At 46.6% G+C, this 16781-nt stretch overlaps 1 protein-coding gene across 2 annotated transcripts; it reads right to left on the bottom strand.

The window, feature by feature from the left end:
- Positions 1 to 544: 544 nt before the first annotated feature.
- On the bottom strand, positions 545 to 16506 carry LOC146403685 (uncharacterized). Of its 2 annotated transcripts, XM_085021713.1 has the most exons (4): positions 16346 to 16506; positions 15779 to 15984; positions 15557 to 15687; positions 7326 to 10160 (listed from the first exon to the last, which is right to left on the bottom strand). In XM_085021713.1, exons 2-4 carry the CDS (start codon positions 15947 to 15949, stop codon positions 10106 to 10108), a joined length of 357 nt encoding a protein of 118 aa, XP_084877839.1. In that variant the 5' UTR covers positions 15950 to 15984; positions 16346 to 16506; the 3' UTR covers positions 7326 to 10105. The 2 variants fall into 2 exon arrangements, with proteins under 2 accessions (XP_084877838.1, XP_084877839.1); XM_085021712.1 differs by lacking the exons at positions 7326 to 10160; positions 16346 to 16506 and adding an exon at positions 545 to 847 and having other exon boundaries at positions 15779 to 16041.
- Between the last annotated feature and the right edge of the window lie 275 nt (positions 16507 to 16781).

Genomic DNA, 16781 nt, shown 5'->3' with positions numbered 1-16781 from the left:
TATAAGAACTAGGGTCCTTCCTGCAAGGAGTTTGGACTCTAGGAAGAAGCTGGGGATGGTATGAAAGTGACCAGCATCACTCAAATGCAAGGCAAAATCAACCGACGTAGACACTAATCCTGGTTGAACGTTCAACCCTCTGCTGGGGACTATGGATATTTTATATACATGATCTCACCGAATTTTCTGATCTTATGGAGAAGGAATCAGAGATTCAGTTTCCTTAATAATTTGCCCAAGGAGCACAGGAGGAGGTGGGAGACCCCAACAAACCAGGGTTTGAACAAACCTTGTCCCGAACTCCTGCCTCAAGAGCAAACACAAGTTCCAAGAAATGAGAAGTCACTTGAATTGTAAGGGATGAGAAAAAGCATCGCATTTATTGAAGAAGAGGTGGCCCTGGGATTCCTTCTTGATGGAAAGGAACCTTGGCAGGCTGTGGAGGGACTAACAGTGCCAGCAAGGGAAAGAGTGGGCCTCTGGCTGTGCCTTTGAAGAATGGTGCACGGCCCGCTTAGTGGCGGATGTGACGTGCAGGTGAGGGAAATGCTTAAGAAGGTGGGTCAGGTCCCATTAAGAGGACTTTCACTTGACAAGTGTGGGGAGACAAAGGCGTGGGCAGGTTTGTGATATAATCAGAGCTGCGTTTTCGGCAGATTAACTTTATGAGCTTCAGGCTGACTCAGAGCTGATGTTATTCCTGCTGTTCTGGCCCCCAAGCTGCTTTTTCCCAGCTTCTTCTTCTTCCAGGCAGAGAAAGGAAAAAACTGCCAAGGAGGAAAACAAACGCTGTTCAGTGTGTATCCCCACTGCTTCCTCCTCGAAGAGTTTCTGCCTTTCATCGTCCCTTAAGGGAGACAAAGAAACATCCTTCCTCAGAGAAAAATGGCTAATAAATGTACACCGAAAAATTTAGATCCACTAGTAATAGAGAAGTATGAATTTAAATTAAGCGATTCAACATCAAATCAGCAATGATTTCAAAAACTGATAATACTCGGTCTTGCGAGGATGTGGTGAGACAGACACTGACAATGGTGGAGTGTAAAGTGAACACTGCCTGAGAATTGCACTTGCAGGAATTCATGCCATGGGATTCCTCAAAGATGACGACAAAGATTTGTACCCAGAGAGGGTCACCACAAAATTATTGAGAAGAGTTAAGAATCTGAGTTCCTGTCATGGTTAACGAATCTGACTAGGAACCATGAGGTTGCAGGTTCAATCCCTTGGCCTTGCTCAGTGGGTTAAGGATCTGGGGTTGCTGTGAGCTGTGGAGTAGGCTAGTGGCTACAGCTCCGATTAGACCCCTAGCCTGGGAACCTCCATATGCCTCGGGTGCGGCCCTAGAAAAGACAGAAAGACAAAACAAACAAACAAACCAAAAAACACCAAGAATCTGACACAATTCTCCTACTCCTGGGCATCTATCCAGAGAAAACCATAACTCGAAAAGACACCTGTACTCCAATGTTCATTGCAGCACTATGTACAATAGCCAAGACATGGAAATAACTTAAATGTCCATTGACAGAGAAGTGGATCAAGAAGATGTGGTACATGTACACAATGGAATATTACTCAGCCATTAAAAGGAATGAAATAACGGCATTTGCAGCAACATGGATGGACCTAGAGATTATCATGCTAAGTGAAGTTAGTCAGACAATGAGACACCAACATCAAATGCTTTCACTGACATGGGGAATCTAAAAAAAGGACGCAGTGAACTTCTTTGCAGAACAGATACTGACTCACAGACTTTGAAAAACTTATAGTTTCCAAATGAGACAGGTCGGGGTAGGGGGATGCACTGAGGGTTTGGGATGGAAATGCTATAAAATTTCGTTGTGATGATTGTTGTACAACTAGAAATGTAATAGAATTCATTGAATAAAAATAAACAATTAACATTAAAAAACTTAAAAAAAATTGACACAATTCTGATGGCTGATCTGAGAAGAAGGTTTAATTAAGGTGCCACCATCTAATATTAAGCAATAGACTGATGACTATAATAAAGTTTAACTGAAAAATAATTTCAACTGCACATGTTATACTTAAAAAAGTTAAACCGATTTCTCTTTTCAAACTGACCATGGCTGGCAAAGCTAATATCCCCTGTTTTCCTACATCTGACTTTCCTCTCCCTCTGTCTCTCTCCAGAGACAACCACTATTTTGAGCTTAAAGTGTGTCTACTCAGAGCTTTACAAAAACACTTTCCAGGAGTTCCCGTTGTGGCACAGAGGAAACGAATCCAACTAGGAACCATGAGGTTGCAGGTTCGACCCCTGGCCTTGCTCAGTGGGTTAAGGATCTGGTGTTGCAGTGAGCTGTGGTGTCGGTTGCAGACACGGCTTGGATATGGCGTTGCTGTGGCTCTGGTATAGACTGGTGGCTACAGCTCTGATTAGACCCCTAGCCTGGGAACTTCCACATGCTGCGGGTGCAGCCCTGAAAACACAAAAAGACAAAACAACAACAACAACAAAAAACCACTTTCCATGTGTGCAGAAAATATGCATTGTTATTTTGTGGGGTTTTTTTGGGGGGGATCAAGCTATTTCATTGAGGGGCTTGAGGGAGAGTCGAAGGGCTGGAAGAACACATTATTATTTTAGATGGTGTTTTTCCTGGTGTGAGACTCTATGTATGATGCTGAAACTTGCTTCCCTTCCTTCTAATGTAATTTTAATTATATGGGAAAATACTTGCGGCATCCCAAGTGAGAAAAACAAGGGATGGTATTATACAAACAGCGTGATTCCCAAGTACCTACACATGATCTCATGCATAGAGAATGTGCCAAAAATATTGGCGGTCTATGGTCTTTTGGGGGTGGGATTTAGAGCTGTAATTTTCTGGCTTCTTCCCCCCAATTTAACACAGATTAATTTTACACTCAGAATAAAGTTATGAAAAATATGTATAATGGATGAAAAATGTCCCTTTACCTGGGAAACACCAGCCGTCCCCTCTGCCCCAACCCCAGAGAACACATTTTCTATTTTATTCTCAAGAAGAGGCGGGCCCCTCCCCACCCCCTCCATTTCTCTCCTTGTGTCTCGTTGGTGGAGACGGAGATTTGTATACCTTTCACCTAGAACGCTTTTAGCATCTTCGCTGTGAGAATTTCAAATAACCATGTTTTTCCACACTGAACAGAACATTCCAAGCTAGAAATCACCCCACTGGACGTCACTGTGTACATAGTGGTGATGTTTAAACAACTTCCTGAATAGTTTTTAAAAACACACACAATTGCGCGAGTTCCTGTTGTGGCTCAGCGTGTTAAGAACCCGACGAGTATCCGTGAGGATGTGGGTTCAATCCCTGGCCTCGCTCAGTGGGTTAAGGATCTGCGTTGCCGTGAGCTGCGGTGTAGGTCACAGATGCAGCGCGGATCTAATGTTGCTGTGGCTGGGGTGTAGGCCGGCAGCTGGAGCTCCGATTCGACCCCTAGCCTGGGAACTTCCATGTGCTGCACGTGTGGCCCTGAAAAAGCAAGCAAGCAAGCAAACCAAAAAACCAAAAAACAAAACCAAAACAACAAAACCCCCACAGTTGCCTGGTCCCAAGTCAAAGGCAGACGGGACTCCCACTATGCAGAAGCACACCCACACAGATCTGCTTGTCCCCTGTCCTCTGATGTCCTCCGTCAGCGAGCCCATCAGGACCGCACACTCGAGTCCTGTTTGTATTCCCAGCATCCAGGACAATATGTTCCCATGGGAAGCATTCAGGGATGAAGAGAGGAAAACAAGAGGAGAGCAAGGAGAAGAGGAAGAGAGAAAGGCCTGGAAGCTGTCACCATCCCCGGGAGGCCCCCGGGAAGGGGTGCCTCTGAGGTTTAACAGGGCACCGGAAGACGGACAGAGACCAAGGCCTTGAGAGCAGCACCTAGGCTGCAAAAGGAGCAGGGATTTGCTCTTTGATGCGCTGATTCCTTCCTTCATGGGCCGCCGGCTGGGCCAGGACTGGGGCAGGGCTGCGGGCAAGGAGGTTTCCCCAGTGCTGTTATGGAACACTTGAGGGAAGGGGCCAAGGCTGGGGAGACAGAGACTAAGCAAATAAACAGATAGGCAACAGAGCAGAGAGTGTGAAACGCCGTGGAGAAGACAGAAACAGGGTGATGGGTTCGTTCCCAGGGCCGGAGCCAGGGGGTAGTCTCCCATTCTGCCTCTGTCTGCCTGGGCGGCCTCCACTGGACCGTCTCAACTCTCATTCATTCATTCATTCTAGAGTTTATGGAACTCTGTTGTCAGACACTGTGCTTGGCACGGGGGCCACAAGAATGAAATGACACAGCCGCTGGGCTTCTGAGCCCACAGAGATGCAAGGTGACACTCCATGGCAAAGACGTGTGACCTGCACCATAAGGAGACCAAGCAGTGCTATGGGGGTGCAGGGTTTGGGGTGAGATTCAGCCTGCACTGAAGGTTTACGGAGGAAATGTGGGCCTTGAGGCTAAGGGTTCACAATGCAAGGGGGGAAATGAGAGTGTCCAGGATTTGCATTTCTTCTTGAAGGAACTAGAAAATAAGAGCTGTGGCCCAGAGAGGGGACAGCCTCCCCCTCATGACTCTCCCTTGCCTGAGGATGACTGCCTGACCCTAGTAACTGGCACGGCTCTTGATTCTTCTGTGATCTCAGGTGAGGATGGCACCAAAATGGAGCGGTCTCTTAGGGCTCTGGGTGGGTCTACAAGTCAAGAAGGGCTCCCTTGGGCGGGGGTCCTGGCCAGGTGCATTTGGAAAAAGGTAGGAGTTGGTCGTGTCAATGGCATAGCAAAAATTAACTGCAGTACTTAAAGACATGAGCATTCATAGCCTCTAAGCAACAAGTCCTTCATTCTTCCAGTTCTGTTTGATTCTTAGTGTTGGGGTGTGTGTGTGTGTGTGTGTGTGTGTGTGTCTGAGCAGGGTGGTAGCAGAGCAGATGAGGGCTGGCTTCTGTAGAAATTCAGGGGCTGGGGCTGGAGTGTGTGGCCCTTTCTTTTCTTATCAGCAGCTGGCTTGGATGATTCTTGTTCTGCTCCCTGCCTGAGGCACCACTCGCAGCCTCCAGGCTGGACCTTCAGCAGAGCTATGTGCCACCCTGAACTTCAGGGGTGGAGGATAGGGCCACCCAGAGACCTCCTGGACCAGACTCTGTTTTGGAGCTACTTCCTTTAGCATTTGACAAGGTTAGTGGATGAAAATTCTTTCATGGACCCAAGGAATTTTGGCTCCCTAGGGGATCTGTCACAATCCACTATCTTTTGGTTGTTCTTCTTCTCTTAAAAAATACTGTAAAAATAACTATTGGGGTTTTATTATTATTATTAGAAAGAAATACATGCTTGTTTGTGTTTTAAAATATAAGCTACGGATAACTGAAAAGAAGAAAAATGAGACATCTGCATACAATACACTCCGATCTTGGTTTCCAAATGCCATTATTCACTAAAAGCAAGCTGTCCCCTTGGAGAAATGGCTGACTCCAAAGCTGGGGCATAGAAGGTACAGGACAAGCCTAGATCATCTTCCTGCACCAGAAAGAAAGACAGGAAATACATACAAATTAAAAAAAAAAAATTATAGAGCATGTCAAAAGGGCACAAGAGCCACCTTAAATGTGCTCCTACTGGCCAAACCTATGACAAATTTGAGCATCAAGATAAATACAGACAGTAATGGACTGTAATCCACTGAATAAAATAAGACTCAATAGTCCATTTTGATAATAAATAAATAAGAAACCATTTTTATAATTAATAAACATAAAAGGAATTATTACTTTTTTTAAAAAATCACCAGTTGCAACTATATAGTAAAAATTGATTCAAGTTAAGATTCATTAGTGGATTGGACATGGGAGGTGGGGAAGAAGCCCAATAAGGTACAGGAAATTTACAGCCCCAAAGTATCTTCTCCCAAATGATCTACTAGTTACAAAAGGCATGATAGAAACAATAGTGTGGAGAAGACACAAGTGATAACTAAGCCATAAACGTTAATTATCAGGAAGGGACTAACAGACATCAGGTGTCTCTAGATGTGACACTTTGAGAAGGACCCAACCTTACTTAGGTCATATTCCAGCCCCCAGTGTGTAGCCTGAGTCGAATTATGAGGTAACATCAAACAACCTAAAGTGAGGGGCAATCTATACAATAAGAGGCTCATATTCTTAAAACTGTCAATATCATGAAAGACAAGGCATGGTGATGAATTGTTCCAGATAAAAGAGACAGAAAGATAGAACAATAACATACAATGCTCTGGATGCTGGACAAGGGAAAAATTAGTTCCTAGAATGGATAGAATGGGGACGATTGATTAAGTTAGACTGTGGACGGCAGCTTAGATGAAAGTGTGGTATCAATACTATATTTCTAGAATTTGCTAAAGGTTCTGTGGCTGTGTAAGAGAATATCCCTGTTCTTAAGAAATGCATATTGAAATATTAAGGGGTAAAGGGAAATGACATGTGTAACTTACTCTCAAATGTTTCATAAAAGTTATGTGAGTACAAGTACAGATAGTGAGAGAGAAAAAGACAGAAATAACAAAATGAATTAAAGTTTTAAAAATTGGTGGATCTGGAGTTTCCTGGTGGCTCATTAGGTTAAGGATCTGGCATTGCCGCTGCTGTGGCTGTGACACAGGTTCAGTCCCTGGCCTGGGAACTTCCACATGCCACAGGTGCAGCCAAAAAAAAAATTGATGGGTCTAAGTGAAGGGTATACAAGAGTTCTTTGTACTACTCTTGCAACTGTTCTGTAAGTTAGAAATTGTCTCAAAGTAATACATTAAAAAAAAAATAAAACCCTTGGTGTGACCTATTTTGGAGTTATTAAACTCAGCTATGAAGAAAAAACAGGAGTTCCTGTTGTGGCTCAGCAGAAACAAATCTGACTAGGAACCATGAGGTTGTGGGTTCAACCCCTGGCCTCGCTCAGTGGGTTAAGGATCTTGTGTTGCTGTGAGTATAGGTTGCAGACGTGGCTTGAATCTGGCGTTGCTGTGGCTGTGGCATAAGCCAGCAGCTGTAGTTCTGATTAGACCCCTAGCCTGGGAACCTCCATATGCTGCTGGTGCAGCCCTAAAAAAAAAAAAAAAAAACAATAACACCTGTAATCTTATTAACCTCTGGTGATTCTTGCTTATACCCATGGTGGCTATTAGTACAGAACTGTTTTTCAAACAGAAATGAAATCATATTTAAGCCAAGGTTTGTTAGTTAGTACAGCAAAATATCACAAATGGCTTTTCTCTCTATATATATACTCACACACATAATTTATAAATTAATCATAATTATTAACAGTATTTATCATTATTTTGTATTATTTATATAAAAGGCCTTCATTTATTTAATCAATAGCTGCCAAATGCAGGTTGCTTCCAGTTTTTCCAATTATCAAATTATATGAATAATTAGTATTCCATCAAATCTAGGGACACATTGTGTGTACATCATCATTATTTTATGCACTATTAAAGACAGCAAAACAGATCCCAACTTCTGAGATGGTGGAAAATGCGCATTTAGGATTTATGAAATAAGTACTTTTTCTTGAATGCCAGGGAGAGCTGTGGTCTGACAGCTCAGATTCAGGTCAGAAAATGAGGCTGCCTGGGGCCCTGTGTGATTAGGCAAGTTCCCTGCCCTTCCAGGATGATTCGCAAGCTCTTTGGGGTTTTTCAAAACCTAGGAGTCATTATTAAATGAAGATAATGATACCTTTCCAGACCAACCTGTTTTTCACTTTCGCTAATGTTTATGAACCACTAATGATCTGGGTCATTCACAGTGTCTGCATGTGAGAGGTTTGCATTTTTAATGCCTCGACCAGCTAATAATTGTTCGGCCTGGGGAAATCAGGTTTGGGTAAAGGAGAGAGAGGAGGGTGGTGGGAAGAGGGAAGAAGGAAGCCGAGAAAAGAAATGAGGGAGGGGGAGAGGGAGAGAAAAACTCGATTTTGAGGGATTTATTCTTTGAGCAAATACTTATGCATCTTTGACCACACTGGGTGCTGGGGTTGAGGAGGTATTTATGAGACGTGTACAGGAGAGGGGCTTCCCAGGCGGAGGGGGCAGTGGGAACGGTGATGCAAAGGGGTGGGAATATAAGTGAGTGATATATTTCAGAAACAGGAAGTGGTCCATGGAATGTGGAGAGCCGCAGAAGATAGGGTATTATTAACCCCATTTGGTTGATAAGGAAACTGAGCTTCATGGAGGGTATGCAGTGTTCTAGGGTCCCACAGCCAAAGAGTGATGTACCATGTTGAATTTACCTGTTTGATTATCTGGATTGTCACTCTTTCGCCAGTGATGAGCTCCTTAAGAGAAGGAGGCGTCATTGTTTATTCCAAATTCCTGGCACAGTGTGGTCCCATCACGGATGTTCAATATTCGTTTGTTGAGTGAATGAATGAGCGAATGAATGTGTGAACTACACAGAATGGACAACAGAGCCTTTCCAGCAGCCTGCAGGGTTGAACAGCCCACAGGGTGAGTCCAGACTCCCGGAACCATTAATACTGTTTCTGTCCAGAGCGAGGTGTCCCCTTGCTCTGGCCCAGTCCTGGCTCTGCCTTGCCCAGATTGTGCAAGGAGGTGGCTTCACTGGCCTAACTGCTCTCGGTCAGAATCCCTGCCTCTGACAAGACAATGTGAGCTGGAAGGACAGGCAGTGCCTCCCAGGACCTCAGGGTAAGCACAAGCAGCCTTGCTCCTGGAAGTGACACCTCCTGCCAAGACTTCCCTGGAGCAGTGACTCTGGGGAGCTGGTCTCGCCATGTAGGCCAATCTTATTTCCAACACACCCGGCTTAATGAGAAGGATGGGTAAGGGCTCTATGAAGAGTAAAAGCCTGTGCAAACAGGAGGGGTTACCCTTCGGTGTTGCTACTGATCTCGTGGAAAGAGGTCTAGTGGAGACCTTAGTCATTATGTCATCTGTTCCTGGCCTCCCTGTCACAGAGGAGGTCAACAAAGCCCAGGGAAGGGATGTGGCTTGGACAATGTCACCCAGGGGGCCAGAAGCTGCAGGAGAGGTGGCACACTGGTCAAAACTTGGGTGCCAGGAGAACCCAGGTGGGTCAAATCTCTGCTTCACCCATTACCAGCTTGGGAGGGAGGGGCGTGGGGGCTTGGGCAGGTGCACCAACGTCTCTAAGCATCAGATTCCTCCTCTATAAAATGGGGGGAAGGATCATTATTTTAGGCGTCGTTGTAAGGATTGAGTTAGGTAATAAATGTCTGGAAAGCGCCTTACACGTCTTTGGAATGTAGGAGGTAGTGAATAAATGTTAGCTCTTAATATCATTATCACCCATGGACAGAGCTGGGCTAGGATATAAGACTTCCCAATTCCCATTTTATCTCCTACAGTCACTGGACAACTTGAATTCAGCAAGATATCAGACCCTCCCCCAAACATCTCCTGGCTTCATTCATTCATCACATACTGAGTGGGCACATTTTATGGGTCAATCAAAATGCTCGTTGCAGAGTGTACATGTGTGGAGAGGATGCGCAAAGGATAAGCAGGAGGTATAAAGAGGAAACAGACCCTGCTGTCGAAATGGGCGTGGCCTGGGGGCGTTCAGAGGTGGGAGGGGGAAAAAGGTAGAGCTACCTGCATGTATGAGGCAAATAACCTTAGAAGGTAGCATTAATTCTGGAAGTCATTTTGGAGATTGAGGGACCGTTTGGAAACCTAAGTTGATCCAAATCAGTCCAGGATCTCTTGGGATCGCAGTGCCCTTAAACAAGGACAAAATCTGCGCGTGCGCACACACATGCGCACCCAGCTCTGACGGTAAGAAGCCTTGGCTGACCTGCTTCGTCCTCCACCCCAGGGACTGGCAGACCAAGAGGGTCATGTGTGGGGAGTTTAGGGGACTCAGCTCCACACTGTCACCAGCCCTCCTTTTCTAAACGGAAATGTGGTTCCTAGTACAGAGCAGCAGGTGTTCATGGAAGAATCAGATCAAGACATCTCATTTCTTCTGCTGTAAGAAGGGAGCTAATGTTTGTGCGAGGGCTGGAGATGAGGCTTTAAATGAGGGCTCTGGGGCAGGCAGGTGTCCAGCAGCTGGCAGTGTCAAAGTCAGGCAGCATCAAAGTCAGAGAGGCCTCCCAAAATGAATGTGCAGCAGGGTTTTCTGAAAGCAGCAATGAAAAATGACTCAAAATCAAGAGAGATGGAGGGGAAGGAGCTGAGTGGGGCTGTGACCGGGGCATTTTCACGGACTCATCTAATTTAGTCTTTACCACGATCACATTTCACAGATGAAGACATCCCAACTCAGAAAGGGTAAGAAACCTGCCCCAGGTAATTGATGATGGAACCAAAACGTAAACCAATACCCAGAGATTAGCACACGCTAGGAAAGAGCAGGGGGTGTCTGGGCTTTCTTGTGACACAACAAACCAGAGTAATGGGAAGCAAAAACCAAATTATCCACTAGAATCCTCTTTGTTCGTCAAAGTCCAGCTTCCAACCAAAACCTCTTCTCCCTATGCCAAGCCCTTAACCAAGTTTTTAAAAATGCTATGTTTACTATGCGTATGGCCCCTACATCATGGCATGCCTTGCTAGCAGGGGTACTCAATGGGTGAGAGGCTGCTCAGAAGTGGGTAAGGTTCACAAAGGAAATTGGAAAAGCAGGGTGCCACGTGGAAGAAGCCCTAGGCCTCCATTCAGAAAAACCTGGATTCAAATCCCAGGTCCACCACCTGCTGGGTGCGTGACCCTGTGCTCTTACGTAACTCTCTGATACTACTGTCTATTTATTTTAAAATAGAGACAGTAGTATCTTCCTTACAGGTTTGTTCAGAAGAGAAATAAAAATACGTAAAGCCCCCGGCACAATGCCTCTTGTGTGGAACTCCCTGTCCCCTTGCTTCATGTCTCCGTGTGGAGGGACATCCATGCGTGTGGCACTCCTGGCCTTTGGCTTAAGCCTCCCCAGGGAGGAAAAGGGGTGAATTATCTGGCTGGCACATTTGGGAGTCGGAAAAGGGCATAGGTACATCTGCCCTCTGTCTCTCATTTGGGGTCCACCTGCCACCGGAGAGCACCTTCTGCCTTGCTCCTCTACCTTAAATCTGGGGGGAGGCTCATTACAGGGGGAGGCCAGGCTTTTCCACCACTGCCTAGGGCCAGAGGTTAGGTTGGCTTGATTCTCTTTGGCAATAAGAGGAAGCCCATTTTTTTCCATAAGCCTGAGCCGGTCCCTCCAAAACTGGTCTGTCATTTAGACCTCCATCTGTCACAGCCCCCTGTGGTTCAGAACTGATGAGGAATAGATGAGGATAGCGGTGGGGATCATTCAGAAGCCTGCTCTGATCTCATTCCGCACCCCGTGATCAATAAATGGGAGCTACTGATTTACACCAAAAACAAACTCCTCTCACGTCTAGCGCTGACTGTGCCCCTTCTGTGTTCTTTCTTATGCATCTTCCTCGCCCCCTAACTCATGTTCCTTCCCACTCATCCCACTTCATTTTGTGAGTGAAATGGCCTGAGCTCAGCACGCAGAGACCCCCTTCTTGCTGGGGGACTTCCTTAAGCCCAGCTGCACAGCAGTAAACTTCCTTTTCCTAGATGCAAGATACATGTCCCCTTTGCTAGAAGCTTCTTATGGTCCGTCTCAGCTCCTTGCTCTTAAATGTAGGATCTCTGATGCCTATATGAGGTACTCTGCTTGCTTTCCTGCAGATGCAAGAATGTGGAGAGATATAAGGGTTGCTTTTCAGAAATCAAGGGGCCTTCCCTGCTGATCTCCAGTGTTTGCCCCGCACAGTGTGAAAAGGTGAGATCCAGCCAAAGCAGGCATCTTAATGGTCAATTAACCAACAGGAGGGCTATGGAACAGTGGGATTTAAACACACCCGTGTGTACACCTGCACCCCGTCTCCCCTCTCCCCAAGATCATAAAGACCAGGAGGATGTCCATTCTAACATTAATGTAGGTTGAAGGGTTATGAGTGAATTTTATCTTTTTCTTAAGGCTTTTCCATTTTTTATATCTTATACAACGAGGTTTTAATTTTAAAATTAAAAATAAAACTCACCTTAAAAATATATACAGTTGGGAGTTCCCATTGTGGCTCAGCGGAAATGAATCCGACTAGTATCCATGAAGACACAGGTTTGATCCCTGGCCTCGTTCAGTTGGTCAGGGATCCAGCATTGCCGTGAGCTGTGGTGTAGGTCACAGACATGGATTGGACCTGGTGTGTCTGTGGCTGTGGCATGGGCCAGTGGCTACAGTTCCAATTCAACCCCTAGCCTGGGAAACTTCATGTGCCATGAGTGTGGCCCTAAAAAGCAAAATATATAGATATTTTGGAACAGCCAACCCTTGAACAACAGGGGTTTGAACTGTGCCATTTCATTTAAACATGGTTTTTTTCCAGGAGTAAATATTGCAGTAATAGGCAATCCGCGTTGGTTGAATCCAGGGATGAGGAACTGTTGGTATTAAGCAACCGTGTGTACAGAGGACCAGCTGTAAATTATACCCACGTTTTCGACTGCATGGAGGGTGAGCGCCCCTAGCCCTCTGGGCTGTTCAAGGACCAGCTATATATGGCTACAAAAGAATCCCTAGATCCTTTAATGACACCTATAGGATATCCACCATGTACAAGGTGCTGGACCATCTGCTATGCAGGGGTATGGAACACCCATAACCAGTGTATCAAACATGGTCCTTGTCCCAAAAGGGATGAGGCAACATCAGCAACCACCCACTGTACTCGTCAGTTGTGGAGGCTGAGCTAGAGAGCTCTGCAAGCACAGAGGTGGCTGAAAGACAGTCTCTGTTTAGGTCAATGGACTTTGCTGAGGAGCTCTGTGCCAGACCCTGTCCTAGATGCTAGCAAACCAAATCAGATAAGAATCTCTTTGCCTTCCTGTTGCTGCGCCTATGAGGGTGGGGTGGTAATTTACATGTAATGAGCAAAGTGCAGAAATAAAGGTAGGCAGGGGAAACCCTGGGAGGTGAGTTCTGAGAAGGCTTCCTGGAGATGACCCATGAACAGAATTTCATGGGATGAGCAGAGTTTGCCAGATGAGAGGGGTCGGGAGGGATGGAGGAGGGTGTTCGATGCAGAGGCTGGGTGGTGAGAAGGCCATGGGGTGAGCAGAGAACTAACAACAGCTCTTTGATTTTCCAAAGCCTTAGGACTGGTGTGGGCCTCAACAGGGAGGCGGGCCCCACGTCATGAAGAATTAAGTGTGTATCGCTAAGTGCTTGGACTTGGTGGTGAAGGCAAAGGGGATTCGAGTATGACATGATCACAACTGCATTTCCATGGATTTGTTGGGGATGGAATTGAAGGGCACAAGACTGAAGGCAGGGAGGCCACTTAAGAGGAGTCTATCTCATTAGCCTAAATTAGAGGGGATGGAGAGGGCCTCGACAGAGCAATGGGAGTAAGGAGAGAAAGCAGCAGACCAGAGAATGAATGACTTAGAAGATAAACTATGCAGGATTTGCTGATAGGCTAGAATAGAGGCCTTCAAAATTTGTTGTAAATGGCAGACTTTCTCCTATAGCAGAGATTTTTTAAAAAGCCAAATGCCTGTTTGGTCAGTCTCCTCTGAAGCTAGGTCCTAAATCAGTGATGCTGACCAACAGACCTGAGTTAAAAAAAACGGCTGGGGAATAAACCTCTCCTTCTGCTGTGTCCACAGTGTGATGCCCGGAACTGTGGCAACCATTTTGCAGACATGAGGTGGAGGGGGGGTGGTGGAGAAACCTAAGGATCCCAGTCAATAGTCTGCAAATGACCAAATCAGAGGATGGAAATTTCCTGCCTGGGCCCATGGGCCACTGAATTAAGCAACTCTAAATGCTTTCCTCTGGATTTCTAGATATGTACGATAAGGCACTTCTCTGGTTAAATCCCTTTTAGTCAGGTATTCTTTTCTTGATGCCAACAGATGCAATGACTGCAGAAGCAGGTTGTTTGCCTGAATGGGTGGTGTGGTTCAGGTGTAGACATATTCAGTGTGAGTTATCCACCAGACACCCAAAGCGCAGTTGGATGTATTAGTCTGATAGGGACTATTATGGTAAGACTAAAAAAAAGTCATTGCATTTGATAATTATGCAGTTATTAGTAGCTTCTGACAGGACAGCCTCAGGGAATTGACAGAGGCTGAGAAGCCAGACTGAAGTGGGTTCAGGAGTGAACAGGGAACAGGAAAGCACAGATGGTGGATACAGACTAATATTCAAGACAGCTGGTGACTCAGGAGAAAGATGGGTGTTAGCTAGAGGGGTTCACACACAAGATCAAGATTTTTTTCCCTTTTTTTTTTATCCAGTTGAAATTCACGACATAAAATTAGGCATTTTAATGGGTACAGTTCAGTGGTACTTCATACTTTCACTATGTTGTGCAACCATCACCTCATTCTAGTTTCAGAACATCTGGATTTCTTTCCACCTCTTGACCCATTGTGAATAGCACTGCTATTCACAAGTTCTCTTTAACTGTTTCCAATTCGGGTTAGGGTTAGGGTACAAGGGTCTCTTTAACTGTTTTCAATTCTTTCAGGTATGTACCTATATCTAAAAGGGGAATCACTGGGTCGTGTGGCAATTCTATTTTCAATTTTTTTGCTTTTTTTTTTTTTTTTTTTTTTTTAAGGGTTGCACCTGCAGCATACAGAAGGCCCCAGGCTAGGGGTTGAATCAGAGCTACAGCTGCCGGCCTACACCACAGCCACAGCAACGTGGGATCTGAGCCGCATCTACAACCTACACCACAGCTCACGGCAACACTGGATCCTTAACCTGCTGAGTGAGGCCAAGGATGGAACCTGCATGCTCATGGATACTAGTTGGGTTCATTATTTTGGGTTTGTTACCACTAAGCCACAATGGGAACTCCCTCTATTTGCAATTTTTGAGGAACCAGGATCAAGTTTTTCTTTTGTTTCTTTTTAAGAATAATGGAAGAGACTGGAGCCATTAATGGGCTGAGGGAGGACATCCGTGGAGAGGAGGAAGCTGAGGATGTGGAGAGGGGAGCTCACCCATGGAGCAGGACCTTGGAGCAGGTGGGATTAAGGAGGAGGGCAGGTGAAGAGGTTGGGCTCTTTGAGGAGCTGTGAGCATCATCCTCTGAGCCAGGAAGGCAGGTGAGGATGAAGGTGGACACAGAGGCCTTTAAAGGGGGGTGGAGGGGAATTAAGGTGGTTTCAATCTTCTTCACCAAAGTTAGCAGGTGGCGGTTGACATAACAGGGGCTTTGGAGGCAGCAGTCATGGACTTGAACTTTAATCTGCCACTCACACCCTGACAGCTGCCACTTAGTAGCCCCGAGCCTCAGGTTTCTCACCTGCAAAACAGAGATGCTGCCCTTCCAGTGGGGATTCCGTAGGAAACTGCATGTCAAGTGCCTGGCAGGCTGGAGGCTCCACGCAGGGAGTCTCCGGAGTGAAAAGAATAGAGAAGGTTTGGAGCAGACGTGGAGGAGGAGAGTAGAACGTGACAGTGGATAAATAAAAGCCTCACTGAGCATCACTGAAAAGACTTACCTGGGAGCCGCTGCTGAGCTGCTGAGCTTGTTGTGAAGACAGGATATAAAACATGGAACGTCGACCACAGTGACTGCAGCTCTGGGGTCGTCGGAGGCGTTGCCCTTGTTGGCAAGGGGATGACAGAAGGGCTGACAAGTAGAGGACAAGGCAAGTCTTGACTGCCCGGCAGAGGGGAGGGCGTTCTTTTGCAAAGTGACGCAGAGGGATGAAGGCTCTTACCCCACCCGCACACGTCCAATCCAGCAAGGGCGGCGGTGGAAGCGAGGGCACTTGAGGAAGCTGGTTGGGCGTCCCGTGTGTCTCTGCCTGTGTCCTTTCCGACACCCCTGCGTCCCTGGTGGAGACTGCCTGTGTCTGCCACAGGCAGGGGAAACCTCCCTGGAAGACCATGGCCAGGGGGTTGTTCAGAGATCAACAGAGGTCACCTGGTAAACCGAAAGAGACCATGCCAGCCTGGTCGTCCGTAGGACTGGACCTCGGTTTCCTCATCTGTGCAATGGTGGGGTTTCGTCCAGCTCATGGTGACTCTGATGGTGAAGGTTCTGAAAAGATGTGGCTGGTCCTGGACGCCACTGCCTGTTGAGCGCTGCCTCTGCTCTGCAGCCCCTGCCTTCCCCCAGGCTCCTGTGAGCCCTGCTCCCCACCTGAATCCTGCTTCCCCAGCTGTCCTTAATTGACCATGTACGACCCACCCACCCACTCTCCTCCTCCCCCAAAGCCCTCCCTGGAGAGAGCACAGCCATGATTATTGGTCTAATAAAAGCTTTATTGCCTCTTCTAAGTTACCTGCATGAGGTTTACTGGGGTCCTTTGCAGACCTGGTTTAAGGCCAAGGGGCGAATCTCCCTGTGGGGATGCTGTGGGAGAGACAGGTAGGGCAGGCTGACCTAGGACGTGCCCCACATCTGCTTCCGTATCCCTGCCTTGATTCTGGCAGAAAGGACGGCACAGAAACAGAGGGACTCTGGTTTTTATAGCGCTCAGAAGGCTCTCGGAGGTATTGTTACCTAATTCAAACCTCCCAGCAGCTCGTCATGGGAGGTCTGGCAGGTGTGAGCAGTTAAGTGCGGGCGTGTGGTGAAGCAGATAAGCGTGCTGGTCCTGAAGACACACCACTGGCTGGACCCCGGCCTTGGCCCTCATTAACTATCGATCTTGGGCAAGTTTCCTACCTCTCTGTGCCTTACTTAGCACATCTGTAAAATGAGGGTGATGATGATGA

This window comes from Sus scrofa, chromosome 4 (assembly GCF_054392235.1).
Source record: "Sus scrofa isolate SSC_HxYL_T2T_F1_AM1 chromosome 4, Sscrofa_HxYL_maternal_Yorkshire_Landrace_v2.0, whole genome shotgun sequence".
Lineage (NCBI taxonomy): Eukaryota > Metazoa > Chordata > Mammalia > Artiodactyla > Suidae > Sus > Sus scrofa.
This window is presented reverse-complemented; position numbering and strand designations above follow the sequence as displayed.